A 21,642-nucleotide genomic window follows, 5' to 3' on the forward strand; every position below is an offset into this window, starting at 1 on the left:
AGTTAATAAAAACAATATATGATATAATGATGGATAAATATTTATAATATAATAATAATTGCAAATAATATGAAATATAAATTATAAAATATGAAAATAGGCAATGAATTTAACAATGTTTTCAACCATCATAAAGTAAAAAAGTAACTTCTGGTAATTTAAAAAAATAATACAATTACTGTTTATGAAAGCTAAAATATAATTTGAATTAATATAATATTACTAGCTGACCCGGCCACGCGTTGCTGTGGCTAAAGTCCCGGAGTCCACTAAGCTTTTTCACGCAGATGGTATTTGTAAAAAAATATGGTGATCTACTTATTTGACTTTCTACTACTATAACCCTTTAGTACAATGACATTATTTACTAACAAAGACGAAAATGTTGATGTTGGTATACAAATTCACTGGATTGAGATTTGAAGGGGAAGTACGTTGAACACAATTAATTAAAATGTTCTTACACTTGATATTAAGCAGAAATCAATAGGTACAAAATAAAAATTTATCAGATTTATTATTTCCATTTAATTTTATAACAAATATAAGTATATTACAGTATAATACAGTAAATAACATGTGACGCTTAAACTCATGAATGAGATAGGCAAGGCAGACAGTCTTAAACTTTTAAACATTAATATCTATTTTTTTGAATTATAAATACTTTCAATTTCAATTTAATTTAACACCAAAAAAAAAGCTGAGAATATGCCAAATAGCTTCATTGCTGCTAATGTATCTGCCCATTTGGTATCGTGCTATTTCGTCATTTTTATTTATGTTTTGTACTTCAAATATGGCCAAATCACTGCCTTTGTTTACATATTTACAAATATACTTAATTGATTTAACAGAACTGCGAAGCTCAACATTGATATGAGCTTTGTAAGTTTTTGAAAGTAGTGGTGAGTATGGTACCACCCACTGATTATCAAACTCAACTTGATTTGGAAAGTTCGGCAGTAGCATTGTAAATGTGTGGCCACCATTCTCAGTACTTCTACGGCGATACATTGGATAACCATCAATATCCGTGATCGTGTCATTCGTATGCGGCTTTGGGAAGTTTTTTTTACATTTTCCATTTTCCATGCACGGTGACGTCTTGTTGAAAGCACCGCATGGCCCATGGATCATGTGTTTGGTGACAATATCAAATAATTCTTGATCAATTAATGGGTCTGGAATTTCGGCTGAAATTATTTGATCGATTTCTTCAGGACGGATTCTATCTTTAAGCCAAACCAAAATGTGGGCATGAGGCAAACCTCGCTTTTGCCACTCTATCGTATAAAGCCAACAACGTGTGATACCAAAAATTTCATATTTAACAATAACATCAATTAAGGATTTCAATTTTTGTTTAAACACACGTGCAGTTAAATCATGACGATGAATGGCTTGTTGTCCTGGCAATAGTAAAGTTTGTATCTCTTCCCAATTCGGATTACATGTGAATGTAATAAATAAATCCGGTCGGCCGTAATGACGTACGTAAGTCATCGCATCTTGTATGTATTCCTGCATGTTCCGTGGACTGCCGATGTAGCTTGAAGGTAAAATGAAAGCATTACCGATGTCATTGGGATTTAAATTTCCATCGATGTTTCCAGCAACAGCATCTCGTAAGTGAATATATTCTTCCGATCGTAGTTTTGCCTGGTTAAATCGAAGGAATCGCAAGCGTTCGCTTTCAACCTTAGCATACATATCAACAATGTATTGATGGAACAGCTGACGATATCGAAGGATATAATTGTCTTGATGTTGTCTAACCATTATTCGGTGTGCGTAGTAGTTCATTGAGCTAACTTTATTATTTCTGTAATCACCTAAAAAAATAAAAAATAAAATGCAATACGAAATTAAAATCTATACATACAGTAAGAAAGTAAATAGATAATTGTCAAATTTACCGGTATTTGGATCATACTGTTTGATATTAAGGTGATATTCATCTTGTCCTTGCCAAAATATCAATGGATATTGTAGTGCGTCATAAGAACGGTGTAGATCCGAAATCGTACTGACAGTGTTGTCTCGCCGTGTAATTTTTATAGATCTTTTGTCAACTGGATCACCAACCATGATAACAGCAACCTCATCAACAGTTGGAGCGTTGAATCTACCAGCATGTTCACCTAATGGTACTTTGTCGGCTTTTATGACGATTTGATAATTGTCATTTTGCAATCGTGGCGAAACTCTTTTGATCAATTGAATTAGTTGATTGTGATCTTCTAAAAAATTTTCCAATAATATCACAATTGCTCTTTCCTCTGCTTGTTCAATAACATTATACAGGCACCGAGTCGTCACACGCTCTTCACAATCGCCCATAAAATAAATTTGAAGAAATTTCGGATTGTTATCAGGCATTGGCATCAGTGATCCGATTTTATGGTACACCTGGCCTTGAATTTTGAATGTAGTTTCAAAATTACGTCCATCGGATGCACGATCGCAAATTTTAGTTGCCCCAAATGACGTCATTTGGAAGCAAGAATTAAATTTGCGTATCTTACGCAAAAATAATTTGGAATCATCTGAATTGCCAGTAAGAAGGGATAATAAAGGCTCCGGCGGAGCGGGTAGAGGTGACAGCACAACTTTTCCTGATGCGCAGCACATGCCGGCTGCTTCATTCCGAAATTTCAATGCCTGACAATATTGACATACTTTATCCATTCCACCGATAGCAATTTTTGAATGCGCTGAGTAGTTAATATCTGGTGCATATTCAAAGGCAAGCCGAACGAATGATGCACGTGTTAATGAGCGGCTGATCCGTTGCCTTTGTCGATCTCTTTCTCGTACTGTAGCTATGTTTCGTTCTCGTGCCGCTCTTGTTCTCGTAATATTCTGTTGCAGACGTTCGTCACGCTGTTCTTGAGATTCTCGTGCACGACTTTCTGCAGTCCTGATTCTTTGAGCTGCATTTCTTGTTTCGATTTGTTCTGGTAATTGCTGAGCTCTTTCAACACGTTTGCGTCGTGCCCCTTTGCTGCTCGCGTTGTTGAGGTTAGATTTTTTCGGTGGCATTTGACTGAAAATAATAATTAATATTTTTTTACAAATACCATCTGTGTGAAAAAGCATAGTGGACTCCGTGACTGATGTTCTCTTATTGTTCCTCTTAGATTGTTTACTATAATGTAATATAACAATAACTTTATCCACAGCAACGCGTGGCCGGGTCAGCTAGTATTAAATATATAAAATAATAATATTAAAAAAAATAAAAATATAAAAAAAATAAAAAATAAAAATAATAATAATAATAAATTTTTAATTTATTAAAAAATTAATTAAAATATTTAATGTATTAAAAAATTTGAAATAAAAACTATCCTATCTTTTAAGTTGGACCAAATTACACGCGGAGTAAAAAATTTCATCAAAATCGGTCAAGTGGTTTAGGAGTCCATTGAGGACAAACATTGTGACACGAGATTTATATATATTAAGATTTTTAAGAACACTGCTGCAAATGAAACATTCTAATCTATATGAATCCTAGCCAATAGCCCAAATAAGTAATGAAATATGCGATGTTTTTTGAAAAAATAAGTTTAACATACTAGGTACTAATAAGAAAGTAAATAACTATATTAATTTATTCGAATTCTAACTGCTACATTTGGTAAATAATTGTTTGATTGTAAATTATCAGACATAAAATAAAACTTGGGTTTTAATATTTGTTCTATATATGCCATACTATATTTGCATTCCCTATGGTCATACGAAAATAAAATCTCTATGTATAAAGAAAAGTTACTTTAGCAATAATCAACGCAGAGCCGAACCTATTTGAGTTATCGAATTGAAATTTTGAAGATGGATTAATATTGTAATGTCAAGTTCCACTAAGAAAGGATTTTTCAAAGTTTTGATTTTAATGGGGGTGGAAACCAGCAAAAACAAATTTTTTACGTATAAATAGCATATCTATATACATATTTTACAGCACGGCGACCTGTGATGGGTTTCCACAGCGACATGCAACTATAACTTTTTGTCTGTCTAATTATGTGTTTGATCGGCGTGTATTTCCCTATTTTCCTTAATCGAGACATCACGCTTATCGCTTTACATTTAAAACAGATTCATCTATTTTCTATCTGTGATATAAAACAGTTAATTTATAATTGTAAGTATTTATAAGTGTTTGTTCATCATGGTTAGTATAAGCAATCAATATTAAGATTTTAAACATACTTAAGTCAAAATTCGATCTCAAAGGGGTAAAAACGGTTTTTTTATATAGCTATATAATACATGGGCAACGCCTTTTGACCAAATTTTAACGAGTAACCTCTGAGATATTAAAACATACCTACAGGTACATTAAGGATATGATAGTCCTTAAAAATGGTTTTACAAAAATATAAAATGTATGTAATACCTAAAAGATCAAGTATTTTTTACAAACTGATAGTAAGATTAGATTAATATTAATTACTACCATTTTTTATCAGAATATCACATATTACTTTTCAAACATAATATCATCTTTAGTACTCAAAGTTAAATAACTCAAAACAAAATTTCTCTTTAAATACATAAACATTTTCAAAAATTAAATCTGCTTAAAAATTAACAGGAAAAAAAGCATGGTACTCATTTAAAAAAAGTTGGCTTATCTACAAAACACTCCTTAAATGGTACCTATACAAACAAATTTAAGTATTTAAAAATATGATCCTTAAATATAATTTAAAAACTGAAAATCAGAATTCGAATAAATGTTTCGTGGGACAATAAAATAGAGGGAGGGTTGAAAATGCTCGGCGAATCTTTCTGTATTTTTTATTGTTTTTCATAATTTGACTGATTTTATTACCTATTTTTTTCAAATCGTTGATCTAAAACTTATTCGTTTACCTATAAGATGATGTTTATACTGTTAGATTTTGCTCTTCGTAGTTTTAACTTTATCACTTTTCGCGATTATTATGAATATTAAGAAGTCAATTATTGACCACCACAAAATAACTCAACAGTATAATTAGATGCTGAATGGTAACCACTCTGTGGTTATCTCATTAGTTATTAGAAGAAATAAATTTAAATTGTATGGCCAATACCCATTATTTTCATCTTTAAAAACAAATTAAAAAATATCTGTGTCATATATTATTGTTATTCGCTTTTGATTCAATACCGACTTAGTACGATGTGAATGAGTTAGTGGTATTTATTATACACATATATGAAATAGAATAAACTTAATATAAATGTTTTAAAAATGTTTTGAAAATGTTATCGTGATATTGAGTAGAAAAAAATATATATTAGCCGACGTAAAAGTTTGAAATCTCCATGAAAAATATATTTTTAAATTACAATAAGCGATAACTAAAATTATTATTTGTCGTTTGAATATCTAATTTTGGCCAAATTTGAACTTATTAAAATGTCTATAAAAAGAAAATTGATGTAGATTTTTGGTTCCAGTATGAACTTCTGTACTTATTATAATGAAGAATTCTACATAACATTTCAAGCTTTTTGACTAAGAAAAAAATTTTTATCGACATTTAAAAAAAAAAAAAACTTAAAGAGACCAAAATTGCAAATTTCTATAAATAAAGTAAAAAGAGTCTTAATATTTTGAAAATCATACCATGTATAGAAAATGCCAATATAATCATTCGGTAAAAATGACAGGTGCTGTACGATTATTTATTTTCGAGTTACACCATAAAAACGTAGTCAATTTTGTCAAAAAAAACTTTTTTGTGTAAACTGGTCAATTTAACCGTAAATTATTTTTCTTTGTAATTTTAAAAATAATTTTTTTTTCTTTTGTCCCATTTCTAGTACCAACTACGCCCTCTTTGCTACTAGAAACAACAATCAATGTTGAGAATCAAAGTATTTTTACTTCTCCAAAAAGTGTGACAAACACAAAATCAAAAGTAATATGAAATAAAAATTTGAAAACACATATCGTTGCAAAATCAATGCATTAATCGCTTAGCTCAAAATCTATAACATTATGAAGGCAAAAGTAGTTATATTAACTATAACAACGTCAAAAATTATTCAATGATTAGATACGTACATTGGACATTTGAACTTGAGCAGACTATACAAAAACAAAACATACGAGGACAACATGGAGATCTATTCATATTTAGTTTTTTACCGCCACGATGAAAAGTACTAAATTTCTAATTCGAATAGCTTAATGCCGGTTGAAGTGGAATATACAATTAAATGAAAACCCAACATCAGAATCATAATCTTGCATTTTGAAATGAAATATAATCAAATACATATAACGCCCTCGGTAGATTTAAATAGTTAAACAAATGATTTATCGTAAAATATTGAATGCTATGATTTTTAATTACGCTTTATTTTATTTACTTGTTGTAGACAATGTAGAAAACGTAGACAATGTGTTATTGTACGTTTCATATATATAGGTAAACATTGAGATTTAATAAACTTGAATTCTAGGAGTCATGATTTATTTTTAATTGGATTTCCAATACGAATGAAGATTTATACTAGGTGCAATATAATAGTAATTATCATGATATGATATAAAATTTAACTGTCTTATTTTTCATTTCATAAATCGTAAATAATAATTAATCTAGATAGTATGGCTTATACAATGTTGATACAAATACACTACACGTCATATTTTATTTGACGACTAGAATTTAAATGTATAGATTATTACAATTTACAATAGATTTTATTACGAAAGAAAGATAATACATTAATTTCTTCACTTTACGATTAATGGGTTATTGATATGTTTTTGAAATGCAATACGAATTAATAATTGGTGTATCAAAAATAATTACATAATTTGACATGACATGGATAGTAGGTATAAGATTGGGCACGGAGTACTTATCGGCGGTGCCTTTTTCATAACACGATTCCGTAAGTTGAATTAATTTAATTTTTGTGCCATGTTGCCAAATGTCGGTTAGCAACTGCACAAATTAATCTGTAGAACAATAAACTGTCCGGAGGGCTTCTATAAAATGTACAATAGTCAATTTCATAGTTGTCACACACCGACACATCATGTAGCAGGTTACGATTGATGGAGATTCAATAGTAGGAACAATGACAAACATTAATTCAATCTCAACGGGTACCGATCCATAAATGCAAAACAACGATCCAGATCTTAGTGGTGTCATTTTTAGAAGAGATATTTATTTATGTTTCTACGGAGACTATTTGAAATTATTGAATGTACCTACACTAAAGCTTATCAGCTATACAACTTATAAGAAAAATGAGGTTAACGTTTTACTGCACATTAAGTATCTAGAGCAGAGATGGCGAACCTATGACACACGTGTCACAGAGTGACACGCTCACACTATTTTAGTGACACACACGAATATGTATACGTTTGATAATATTAAAGTTTTTGAAAAAAAAAATTGAAGGGTTATCGAATTAGTTGACACGCAGGGAAAACAAAATCCAACCAAAATTTTTATTTGACACGCTGGTACAAAAAGGTTTGAAATCCCTGATCTAGAGAGTCACTGTAATGGATATTGTGTTGAATTTGAATTCAATGATAAAATAAAATCACTGTAGGTTTACGAAAAACGATCTTAAACTAAGGTTTCTAACCTAACGTTTTGAATTTGAACTTCTAACATGTTTTGAAGTACGTTTGGACACAATTAATGAAACTCGTTTAACTTAAACTAACACGCCAAAACTACTCAAAATGTATGCTGAAAAAACTACAGGAAATATCTATACAATTTTATAAAATTATTGAGTATTATTTATTCTCTATTAGGTTTTATAATTGACTTATACTTATATACTATACCAAAAATTAGTAACTTCATTTAAGTACAAAACATTGTAAATTATTTATTTTAATTTTTACCACTAGGTTAGAAATTATAGTTAACTTTTTATAAATGTTTAACATGTTTGGGCCATATTTTATTTATAATCAATATTATATCATAATATTTATAATTCATCATCATAGATTCTCCTAAACATGAAACATTCAAACCAAACAACATGATTTACACAATAAATTAAGGTATAGACACCTATTTCTTTGTAATTTACTATAATTTACATTTATGTATACCGTTTAAAAATCACGAAAGTAAAACAATGAGAATTATGTTCATGGCAAGTTTACAAAAAGGAACAAAAATAATAACAGTATTCGAAATAATTACTATCTCTGCAAGGTATTATGGATATTGCATACGCGGTATAGGCCTACTTTATACTATTGAATTTCAACCATTTCTATAAGTCATAAAATTAAATCACTAAAAAATCCTCGTACGAGTAATATAGTTTGCAGCAGTCCACCAGTCTAAAAATATATTTTTTTTTATGTTGCTCGACTAATAATACATCATAACCATTAAAAAGGTCAATTGTTAATAATAATCAATTATCAATTTAAAATGTAGAATTTTAATCTCATTGTTTTTAAGTGCGTCATGCATATTGTTGACCGCTGTGAAAGGTTAGGTTTCTATAGCTGCCCAAACAGCAACTTTAACAATATAATATTATAGAACTCCTTTAGAGTACCCCCGCCTCTCAATACCGTTCTCTGTAACTCAATTAGCATCACTAATTCTGGTGGCGGTGTTTGGTTGATAAAAATGGAAATCACTGAGCGTCGCGTCTTGAAAACGAAAACAAGTTTCTGTTAAGTCCCTTGTGCCTAGGTTGAATTCTTTATGACATAAATAACAATACATACATGCCGTGGACCCTTTTAAAGTGAAAACAGGTTTCGTCCAAAAGATTCGTGTACAGTTTCATTGAATAATATAAAGTCACTATATTATTTTGTCAAATATAATTCACATTTAAAGTTGTATTATCTTTTACTGAGTTTATTTCGTATGCAACTGTGTCCGTGTGTACAGCTGTTGCGTTGAAACGGTAACAAATTAGACTTATTCATAACCATTCAACTATACAAGTCAAAAACTTTACCGTCTTTACTTATATTATTATTATTATTATTATTATAAGTTATATTCATGATTTTTTCAAATGTATTGTGTGTTATCAGACGACATGACGACGTAAATATAATAAACACTTGTGTGTACCTACCTACCACATACTATAGTAACTATCATTAGAGATATATTTGTGATAAAATATTAAATAAATGATGCGTATTCATCTCGTGTAGAACCTATTTGTAGAATGGTGCAATAATTTTAATACAACGTTAATACGTCGGGTTTTCATCACATTTTTGTCTTATAAAAGATATTATCATGGAAATATTTTAACAGTTGGTGCAAATTGTATTTGCTTTTTTTTATTATTCACACTCGACATACCAATGACACTGTAAGCGATCAATACTATTTTTTGAAATATCTTAGTTTTTCGTTTCGTCACCTTGAAAAACACCAAACGCATACTTTTAAGTAAAATATTTAAATACATTATTAACGTAACCTATCTATTATGATATCGTGTGCTTTGTCCGTGCCCCGAACAATTGAATTTATTATTTTCGATAATCTAATAAAACACTGAATTCACATTGACTTGAAAATATGTTGGAGGATAATACAAGCTATAAAGAACGTTCGTTATAGTATGTATTAGAAAAAAAAATCGGATCTAATTGAGTGAGAGTGGAGAATGCGAACTTAATGGTTAACTATGACTATTTTATAATAATATAAGCTAATAATACGTTTTTACGACGTTTTTCGTATCAGAAACCATTTAACGAAGTAGGTATTTTATACGCTCAACTGAAAGAAGCGTTTCATCATTCTAATTATGTTTATTATATTATTTTAAACAAAATACGTGCTCGCCAGCCAGTATGGTCAATAGCCAACAGCCATAAACATGTTGGTGAAATATATTTTCGATTCGGTTTATATAACATTATATTATTGTTGTGTGTGTGCATAATAAAAGTAAAAAAAATAAAAACATTGTCTTAACGTGCCTGGTGTTGTAAATTAAAATAATGCTCGCGAAGAGTACAATATTATACATTATTATGTACGTATTATGTAAAAGACGCGTACGACGATAGATGCGTATAGAAAGTCCTAATAACGACGAACGTCGTGTGCGCGCGCGCGCCCGTTAAATAGTTTTTCGTCGTAAATTATCAAATTTGGTGTCACATCCAGTGTCACCGAGCCGCAGCCGAAACGTTCATTAAAATAATCAACAGTTCGAAAACCTACATCATACAATACGTATTATATTATGTATGGCGTACATATAAGAATAAAATTGTGTTTATTATGGCCGGCCAGCCAGTTATCGCGCACAAAGACGCGCCTCATAATCGACCGTTTATAATGATATGTACTTTTGTATAATATATAAAGCGCATTGCATAATAATATTCAGTAGTTTTGGACATTGGTTTCGGTACCCATGTTATAAATTATAATATTATTGTGTTTAATGAGAGTGCTAACGTTAGTTTTGCATTGCTGCCTGCACGTCGTTAATTTAATTTCCATCGTTGTAGCAGGTACCTGCAACCTGCGTAGTATGTATAATATGGCGGAATGGCATACTACACGGCCGTCCTTAAAACTTATTGTACACACACACATGATATTAATTATTTTAATGTACAATAATATTATTTTAGGGTAATTCTGTAATGGCGACGCAATCGTGGAGATGGAGTGTAGGTACCTACATTGTACACATTGACAATATATTATTATCTACAGCTTACGCTAACCGAATGAACGATAAACATTTTTTTATGTCGTCAATTATTTGTGTGCGTATACTATTTGCCCATTATTTACTTACTGTACGCGAACAGTCTGGTCTCTCCGGTCTATATTTCTAGAATATATTATCATAATTAGGGCCCGGAAATAGATGGATGACTTTTGCATCTTTTTTTGGAACCTCGTCATAGACGATGATTTCTTACTTAAAATGTGAATATGAATCCATACAACTAGTTCTTATTTTGCATTTTTTGAATTTTTTTTGTGTCTAGGTCAAATATGTGACTTTTGGGGTCATATTTTTAGTTCTGAGGCTTTTTTAGGAACGATTGATAGAACATTGACGAGTTAATTGTTTTTCATTATTATATTTTCCACCGGTCGAATAATTTAATTTTACCTAACTTTTTATGAAAGATACTTCAAAACAACATTTTTCACAGTTAAAACCAGTTTGGAAATTCAAAGTAACATAAAAATCATGTATGTGAATAAATTGTTACTCAATAAACAGATTAGTTTCATTACGTATAATAGATTTATATTCATTAACGTCTTTTAAGTATTTAGACCCTTAGGAGTTAGCACTTACTTAGATCATTAATGTAATAAACAATTTTGTAGGGAATTTGTATAGTTTTTTAGGGCATCAACATCATATTTTTTTAGCTTTCAGAAATATTGTGATAAAATTTAATTTAATCCATGACTAAATCAACTAGAGTGTCAGCAAAATCGCTCTGCGCATAAAGTGTTCCCCAAACATAGAATAAACTAATTAATCATTAATTCTTTATCAATGCCTCGATGTAATAATTAGGATGTAAATTGCTGTTTATTCCAAGTCTAGGGCATACATACCTACGCAGTGATAGGAAAAATACGCGAATTTGCTGACATGCCTGTTTATTAAGTCATGATATAATCGATGAAAAATGCACATAAAAATATTTAAAAAAAATGTATGAATTATTGGTTACATACTTACATAGTGGTATATTAGTTTGTTACAAAATAATTTTGTTTTAAAAATACTAATGACATTTGGTGAACAAATTTGTTGGACATAAGTAATAATAATACGTGCAGGTTGTGGCGTAGGTACACCGTAGAAAAAAGTTGTGTTAACAAAATATCTTTAGAATAAGAAAATACCCACGTTTCTGCAACAATTGAGTAAATAAAAGAAAAACGTACATTTTTTGTTAGAAAATATTAATATCGCATGGAATTACATATATAAAAGAAAAAAGTAAAAAATACGCATTTCTCTAGAACAAATGAAACATGCAAAAACAGGCATTTTAAATGTGCTACCTATTTAAACTTTTATTGTGCACCAATAAGTTAAGTTGAATGAATTTCGAGCTTGGTATGCAGCTAATATAGAAAAACACCCAAACTCTTACGACTTCCTAGCCTTCATTTCCATACAATATCTGCACTAAAATAGGTAGGCACATTTGGTGGAGAAGGGGTGGGGGGCTCGGGGCCATTCGGATTCGTTGGTCTGTTTACTGCGCGTACGGCCTACTGTACAACAACGATATTATTATTACGCAGTTATACGATTCCCTTTGAAAATCGAAACCACGACGCATATAGTGTAATTTATTACGGGCGCGTTTGCATTATTATTCACACCGTAAAAGTATTTCCCATAAAATTACATTACAAAAGAAAATCGACGATGTGTATGGCCATGCGTTTTATTGCCATCGGTCGACTCGATATATTTTAACCGCGACGTCCTGTATATATAATACACAAACGTTGAGTCGCCAACAATTACTTTCGGGCACCAAGCTATACTTACTCACCAGTCACCACCTATACGACCTATATTATAATACCTGACCCAATCACAAGAATAATAATAATGCCCATGTAGTCCACGGTGCGACGATGTTAGTCTAAATATTCACATTCTATTGTCTAATTTTTCTCGGAAAAATCCAGTAAGAATATTGTACAGGTGCCGACGACGCCCACGATACGCACATTATTATTATTATTATTATCATGCCGTGTGAAATACCAAAATTGATAACAATATAATAAGACTAGCGGAACATTGTTGCGGATGCGTCGATTTCGAATGGGGGAGGAGGGAATTTTGGACCAAAACTTGGATGTCACTTTACCTAGCACATCTTTATCATGTGGTTCATTTCTTCTAGGTTGACTGTGTGCGCGTGGTAAGTGGTTAGTTGTTGTACGCGAAAGACGAATAATTACGCTTCATCGTGTCTTTCATAATTTAACACGACTGGCATTAAGATCCCAGTGTTTTAATTGGCTGAACGCAGTGATAATCTTTTTAATACATCGTGTTGCTTAAAGTGGAATATTATTCAACTTTGACGACACGAGGTTGTCATACATGCGGTCAAAACTCGAATGATTGTCAATTACACTCTACTTATAAAATGTTTGAAATTAAAATATTATAATTTTAATCTCCTATAATATTATAATAAAATATAATAATTATGATAGCCACGGTTTATGATATTATACTTAGTTTTATTATCTAAAAGCCATTGTGTTTGTACTTTGGTGTAGTATGACTCAACACCTTTTTGTCAACATAGTTGTAGTTGTGGGAGCTGTGAAAAAAACATGAATTGAAATATTAAAATGTACATTTGGTAAGAACTGATAAGTATCTTTAATGACTAAGGAGAAAAGTGATTTTTGAAGTATAGATAAAAATTACTTGATAGGCTTTTAATATTTACCATTTAGTACAGGGATTATACAGTTTTAACCTTGACCGGTCCTGTTATCGACGGGCGACGACTACGACGTTTTCTGTTATTCAATGGGTTTTTTTTTCATTGCGTTATTATTATAAACAGATGTATTTGAATAAAAGCCTTGAAAAATAAATTGTTCGGCGGTAGTGTTTGTTTAACACGAGGACGTTTCGTTACATTTAAAGACCTGAAATACTCATAAAAAACGGTAAGTTTCACATTTTATATTTTCATATTCAAAGATTAAAAATTGTAAAAAAAGTTATCTGCACTGCAGTCGAAAAAAAGCTGTTGATTTATGATGTGGTGTCAAACACACAATAATCGAAAGAAGTATCAAAAGTTGACTATCGTCGTCGACAGAAATATTTTAGAAAAAAAAATCAAATCCCTCGAATTGTATAATATTTGTACAATTATAATAAAAAAATCTAAACGTCAGCACAAATACCCTGTTGCCTGTGTATGACTGTGAGTTGACAGTGAAGTCGGGAAGTTAAAAACGGATACTTGGGAATCTCTGGAACTTAATTTCCACATGCCGAAAGGCTTTTCAAGACACTGACCACAGTTTTGGTTTGTGGTAAAAAAAAAATATATATTTATATACCCATGTCGTTTGCAAGCGACGTTTTGAAAGGGATCGAGTTTTCAATTCTTCCTTTTTTTGATTTGCCTTGACGAGTGTTGCCGAACCGTATGGAAATATCGAATGACGTGTGCGTAATATTATTATTATGGCAATAATATATGCGTCAAGTGTAGACGTAGTGACGTGGTATACAGCGGTCGTGGTATACAGTTTGATGTGCTTTGGTGCACGGTGTATAGGTACGCTGTATGCCTGTATACACGTCGTCCTACCTATAATAGATGTAATGTGTATAATATACAATATACACGGCGGCGGTAATTGTATAATAATAATTTTTGTAATGCGTACACGGTGCCCCCCCACACACTCTCGTTTTCATTCTCACGTGCTCTCCTCGCTCGTTCTCTCTCTCTCACTCTCTCTCTCTCTCAATCACACTCTTTCTCTCTCTCTCTCCCGCGCTCGCTCACACGGCGACACGAAACCGGTGCTTCGGCCGCCGCAGTCCTGGGTTTTTTCGTTCGTATTTTATTTATTATTATTATTATTATTATTTTTTCTTTTTTTTCGGCATGTGAAAGAATTTTTATGTATCGCTGGTGGGACCTACCACCGCATACGGTCGAGGGTCTGCCCGCCTGCGCGCGCGCCCGAGCTCGCGCGTCCGTGTTCGAGTGTGCGAGTGTACATGTGCGCGTGTGTGCGTTGCGCGCCTCTCCTTTGACTGTGCACTGTTCGCCGGCGCTATACGCAGACACACGCGCGCGCGCACACACACACACACACGCACGCACGCGCGTACGCACACACTCGCGCACACTCGCGCACATACTCGCACACACGCGCACACATACGCGCACACACAAGCGCACGCACACACGCACACACACGACACTGTCCCACTGATACTGATTCGATTCCGACGACGAGCGCAGCGCACACCGGCACACGCATTCTGACCTGGTCCGTTGCCGGGTTCGGACGTTTCAGCGCGCTTTCATTACGCATACGCTCCTCCACTCGCACACACACACGCCGCTGTCGTACCCGCGCGTATTGCCTTACGTCTCAGTCGCCGTCGTCGATCTTTTATCGTCAACCGATAATTTTTTTTTTTTCGACTTACGATTTAAAAAAAAAATAAAATAACAAAACAGTACTCTACATTGAAATATATTTATACCTCGTGGTTATCTGTTCCTTCTCGTCGTACGGTGTCCACCTCGCTCGCGCATACACACACGCTCACGTACACCGATACCTACCACTATAATATATCTGATAATATATATTATACGCAGATTCCATAAATCGTCATCCGCTGCAAAATCGTATCAACCATGGACTTGTTGTGTTGCGAATCGACTTCGAAGAGCGTCGCCCAGAAGGACCCAACTCTGCTGCTGGACGACCGTGTGTTCGAAACAATGCTCAAGTCGGAGATCAGATGCTTGCCGGCTACCGACTATTTGGCGACCGTCCAGAGCGACCTCACGGCCAATCTGAGGAAGATCGTGGTTGATTGGATGTGGGAGGTCAGTATTTAGTAGTTTAAGTGCTTGACTATATTATTTTTTTTAAGTTGTATTTGTAGTAATAGCCAAATAATATATTAGATGTAAATATTGTATAATTTTGTATAGCGCACGACGTGCGTCCCCGTTTTCAATTTTTCTACCTTGTCTAAACTTTTGACGTAGTATTAGAAATGTATCGGTTCCGATACTTAATTAAGTTTTAGCCGGTTATAAAAAAAAAAATTGATATCATTTATTAACTGATTTGGTAAAAATAACGATATCATATTTTTAGCCAATTTGTTTTAATGTGTAAGAGCTTTTTTTTTATTTTCTAACTATGATCTGCAGGGTTATATAATGAATCGTTTGAATGGAGAAGGCATATTATATATTGCTTTCGAGGCGTTGTGCCAGCTGTTTTTTACACGCAACAAGTGGTCGGGTGGTCCCGCACTATTCCCAATCGTGCTTTAAAAAGGCAACTGGTGACAATCCGACAATCGTACCGGTTATCGACACGTAAATGACAAAATAAACTTAGGTGCCTGTATTTAAAATTGTGTTTCAGATTTTCTAATAATTTTTAAGTAGTATTATTTAGTAACAGCTCAAATCATTTTAATATTAAGTGGAATAAGTGAATATGTTAAAATCCCGTACATAACATAATATGTTTTATCTAAAACTTATTGGTTCATTACTACATGCAATTTTCCCCACTTAACTATAGTTTCCTTTTATAATCATATAATCACTGTTCATTTTTCATAAGGTCTCATAACTTCGTAACGAAATGTTTTACACTATTTGTATACGTATTTATAATTTTACTTAGGTATTTATTTAATTCGTTAAGATTTTTTGATTTTTTTCTTCCATCATTTTGTGTCACAATACCTACCTAATGTATTAAGTTCAGATCATTTCCAGATTAAATAATCATCAATTAAAGCCAAAATATAGTGTCTTATAAATATACACAAATATTTAATAAGCTATATACTATAGTTAATATTTATTTACAAATAGTATGTATTTATTTGATGTTGAAATATGCTATTTCTTACCGAATTCTGGTTTCTATTTCAAAATATTGTAGAACTTTTAAATTTTAGTCTAATATCGAACGGTTATCTTGAAACGCAACATCAATTGTAATCATTAATAATATCAGTTTTAGAAGAAAATATACTTTTTTAACTTTTATAAGATTAAATATTTTAACGATTTAGATTCAAAACGTATCAGTGATATTTTCTCATTAAAATTGAATTTTTTGTAAATGTCATTGACTACCGGAGTGTAAGTATTTTATTCAAACCTTTTAAATGTTTTCGATATAATATTATGTTTCGATAAATTTATTTTGGTATTTTACTAACGCTAAGTTAATAAAGATAATCTACCTAATGTTATTAATCAAACACGAGCTTTTCATGTCCGACCAACCGTATGTATTTACCATTATGAACGTTTGGTCGTTATATTTTTCACCAGTAGCGAATTCGAAAATAATCGCCCCACGCTTTGTTTTTGGCTGAAAGCCAAAAAAAATGCAACATGATTAGCTAATGTGTGTTTCACTCTTTGTATATTATAAAAGACGACCTTTTAATCGTCGGTTACACTGTAACATTGTAATATTTATTATATTACGCATATTGTACATATTATATGCCGAACACGTTTTGTACTTCGGTGAATTCGATAAAAATACGATTTCCAGATGATTTCCAGACTTCATTGTAGCAGCCACTCAATCGAACAGGAATCGCCAGACAGGTGCTGGGGCGTGTACACTCCCCAAAAGGTCCAAATTGTTTATAGGACGTGATTTTTCAGAGAATGTTTTTGGGAGTCCGCGTTTAAACTATGCGTTTGTGAAAAAAAGAACACAAGCAGGTTATTTTCGATTGTAAATCACGTTGACGGTTCAATTGTGGGGTAGATAACGGTTTTTGAATCTTAAAGGAGACCTATGTAGAACAACAATGCTTCCTTTTTTTGTAGGCCTGAGGTAAATTCTAATGATTTTGCGGCAGACAAAATGTTCTCATGCTTCAACTTTCCAAATAATGTTTCAAGTGAAACTGAACCCAAAATTTAAAATATCACATACGCATTGAAATATTTCAAAATTATTGTGCGATACCAATCTGTGTAACATATTATTTACCTCGTGTTATTTATCTAATTTCCAGTTTCGACGAGTATTGTAAAAACAAAAGTGGTGTCTGTCAATAACGACGACGATGGAAGGTAAATCCCGTCTAAATTATACGCAATCGTCGTATATAACGCCCAAAGAGGCCGGTCCTGGGTAAACTGCTGGTTAGGTTACACACTAGAGGCGGCGAATTAAATTTTAAATCTCCCCTCCGCTTATTGCCGAAAATATGTGTGTAATAACTAATAAGATTTTATTAATAATTGTAATAATATAATATATTATGTGTATAAATACCTTTCACGTATTCATTAAGTTCCAGTGACTGCGTTTGTGTGATGTATGTGAGTGTGACCGTATGTGTGTGTGAGTACACATACATAATGTTCCCGAATAATTATTTTATTATAGTGTCCTATTAATTTTATGACGTTCTGTAAGTTGAAGGTAGCGTGTTGTTGGTGTGGAACAGAATATGGTTTTTTTTGATGAACCTACCTGTTGGTAATTTAAAAATATTCTTCTGAAAAAAATAGTTTATGACTTAGGAAACGAGTTAGGTCAATTCCCCGTATAATAGTTTTACAAATGTGGCTATTGTTAAGCGCTGAACACCACAATACGCTCCATTTTATTATTTTAAATAATACATGTTTTTATATTTAAAAAAAAAAACAACTCGTACTTATAGATGTTCTGATTTTAATTTTAAAAATGTATGATCAATTTCCCAAAAACATTTCCATTTTCAGAAATCCGTTTGGTCTCACGTAATTATGTTATTTAATGGTCACGTTTACAAACATATCTAATTAAATTATAAAAAAGCCTTATTAAAAATATGTAATATTTTATTACAATATTAAATTGTCAACTAAACGTAAACAGGTTTTTTTTTAATATTCATTGGAATACATTGACTGCATTACTTCGTAAAAATAATAATCATGATAATTATAATTGTTATTACTAATTGGTTTGTTAAAAGGCAAACAAGAAATCTATCGTAAAAGTTTTTTTCTCACTGACAAACGTATGTACATATTGCAATTAAAATAGTACTTAATGGCCATCGTTTAAAATAATGAGCCGGTCTCGTAAAACGGATAATATACCACCTATACGTTTTGGTTTGGTGCATTATATCATTTCATTGCAGCAATTGTTAAAAACCGTCCGGACGATATTAATATTAATTCAGTATTTTTTCGGACTCTCCATTATTCTGTATGATATTATTTTGTGTTAAATACGACCGTGTATCATCATCACGAAACACGTGACTAGGTGTTTTTGAGGAGGTTTTTCTCCTGAACGCCTATATAATATATCGGTAGTGTATAGATCACCATCGATGCGCGTTGTAGGGACGTATTAGACGAAAACTCTCGTGGCGGCATCGTTCGATGCGGTGTTGACGAATACTAATATACATACTCGGGCACCCGGCAGAGCCAAAGTCAAATCGCCCGAAAAAACTGCACCGCGTGACGCTCGGCGCGCGCGGTCGGGAAGGCTGGTTGTGGTGGTAGGAGTGAAGAGGACACACTCACACACACACATACACAATGTCGTTGTCACAATGCGATATTCTTATATTATTCTTTTTTATCGGACGAATCCGTCTAATTAATGAGTAGAAAAAAAAAATTTTAAAAAAAGACTATAATTTGTTCAGCTGTTTTCGCACGCACACATGCATAAGGTATGCGGTGACGCGTCGTTACGAGGTCATTACGTGGTGGGGGGACCCTCACCGTGTTCCCCTCAGGCCAATGTTCGACGGTGAACACGTGTCGAAAAAAAAGGTATCATGTCGCCGTTTGTGCTTAATTTAACCACTGATGCGTACAAATTTTACAAAACCCCCACTCACCCCCTCACGAAAAAGATCCCGGGCTCTCGAGAACGAATATATATTTTCGACGAATAGGTTAATATTTAAGGAATTTTTGAGTCTTAGGGTCAAAAACAGTTGCCGCTGGCTTTTATAGTTTTCTCACAACTTGCTTGCTATAACTTATTATAATACTTATACTAATAACTTATTATATTGTAGTTCGATTATTGCTGACTTGGTTAGTCGGTTGTACTATAAGACTAGAGTAGTTCTGACGATTTTCGCGTACAACTAAATGGACGGTTAAAAGATCTCGAAAATAGGTTTACCGTCCCTGTAGGGTGTAGAATCTTCCCAACAAACTTTAGAGTTCTCTTTACATCACATTAAAAACACGTACATATTTCAAAATGTAGTGTTAACTATAAATTTCGTTTGGGTGTTTTGTCGAATCCAATGTGTTATACACCTACTAGGGTGTTTTTTTTAGTTCGGTAATGTATATTTTGTTTTATAATACTCTAATAGATAGTGGATAAGTAAGTATGCTCGTACATTGGGAAATGATCACCTCCCACTCACCGGCTGAGTTGTATATTGAATAATATCCTTAAATACCGCGGCTAATAGATATTATATTTCAGAAACGTGCAATCACCACCCGACACCTTGATCACTCGTGCGGGAATACATTATTAGTAAACATAACGGGCACGATAATATTTTATTAAAATATACACATAAAATATATACAATATAAAATCGTTATTATTTTATGTGTTTAGCGCAGACCGATGGAATTATTCAGCGCTAATATTCGTATACCCCGGCACGAATAATGGGCGTACTCGTGGGTTCTCTGCCGTATCCGAAATCGTTATCGCGTAATCGCGCGAACCGTGTGTGCTCATTATCATAATATTAATAATATCGATCGTCACCGTCAATAATCGACCGTATAATTTTTTACGGCCGTGTGCTCGTCGCCGCAGCGTGCGTTTTACGCACTCTTGTTTTTTATTTCGAATAATTTTACTTTCGGGGACGAGAACTGCGCGCGTAATTGTTACTGAACACCGAGTTTGGCCCGCAGTGTTGAGTGGGTTTCGCCTGTTGTTGTGGTCGTGGTAGGCCTCGCGCGCGCTTAAATGTCACAGAGGAATTAATTACCCGACGACAATAATTATATTGTAAAATATACGAGATGCGCACGAGATTCCGAGAATGATTTCCGCGCCGCATCGTGGATTTGCATTTACTCGCGCGGCTCGTGTTGATTTCGAAAACACGGGTGCCTACCCGATATTATCTAAATATTGGACTGCCATTGTTTTTTTTTCGTGGTTACACACGAGTCATAATATGCAATAATAATATCGGTGTACACCGGTTGTGCACTGTGCAGGCACGATTGCAAATAATACATCATGATGATTCGCTAAAATCGGCTCGTCTCTAAAACATTATAACATATTATTATCGTTCCCAAATTACTCACTACGGTCGTCGTGTTACAATCTCGCGGGTTCGTGTGTTTAGTTGTGGGTGGGGGGTGGGGGGGAGGAAAGCTCGGTTTGCGGAGGCGGGCGACAGGTGAACCACCAAAGTGGAGTCGGCGAGAAGGAGAGCGCGCGCTATCAAATTCTTACGGTTCTCGGGTTATCGGACGAGGTGTGCATGACACACACACACATACACGTGCGCGGGTTCCTCTGACGCAAAACAGCTGATTATCATATCGCGGCGATGGCAATAATCGTACATACGAACAATAATAATAATTATTATTATCGAGTGGTTTCGTGAAAGTCATCATTGGCGGCGGCGGCGGCAACGGCAACGAACTCTTCGACGATAGAGAAAAACAACAATGTTCGATTTTTTTTTCTCGCTTTCCCATCGCACGTGTATAATACGATATTGTTGTTGTTATACTCTTCGTCGAATGTCGATATTATGCTATTATTATAACATTCTTCCTGGAAATCCGCGATTCGTACGAAATCCAACACCGCCTTTTTTACTACC

At 33.3% G+C, this 21,642-nt stretch overlaps 2 protein-coding genes across 2 annotated transcripts in view; one reads left to right on the forward strand and one right to left on the reverse strand.

Moving 5' to 3' along the window:
* Positions 1-323: 323 nt before the first annotated feature.
* Positions 324-3,255, reverse strand: LOC111034871. The gene is made up of 2 exons (XM_022316274.1): positions 1,920-3,255; positions 324-1,835 (listed from the first exon to the last, which is right to left on the reverse strand). Exons 1-2 carry the CDS (start codon positions 3,100-3,102, stop codon positions 676-678), a joined length of 2,343 nt encoding a protein of 780 aa, XP_022171966.1. The 5' UTR covers positions 3,103-3,255; the 3' UTR covers positions 324-675.
* Positions 3,256-14,982: 11,727 nt separating this feature from the next.
* The window catches only part of LOC111034827 (G1/S-specific cyclin-D2-like), a 58,481-nt gene continuing 51,821 nt past the window's right edge, over positions 14,983-21,642 (forward strand). Inside the window, exon 1 of the mRNA XM_022316213.1 lies at positions 14,983-15,622. Coding sequence (XP_022171905.1) covers positions 15,428-15,622 — 195 coding nt within the window. The 5' untranslated portion in view covers positions 14,983-15,427. The remainder of the gene's footprint in view (positions 15,623-21,642) is intronic.

This window comes from Myzus persicae, unplaced genomic scaffold (genome assembly GCF_001856785.1).
Source record: "Myzus persicae strain clone G006 unplaced genomic scaffold, MPER_G0061.0, whole genome shotgun sequence".
NCBI lineage: Eukaryota > Metazoa > Arthropoda > Insecta > Hemiptera > Aphididae > Myzus > Myzus persicae.

Excerpts from the sequence above, each read along its gene's own strand:
- LOC111034871 (XM_022316274.1), bottom strand. The coding sequence starts at position 3,102 with ATGCTTTTTCACACAGATGGTATTTGTAAAAAAATATTAATTATTATT. Across the intron at positions 1,836-1,919 it reads ACAGTATGATCCAAATACCG|GTGATTACAGAAATAATAAA; the intron begins GTAAATTTGACA and ends TTATTTTTTTAG.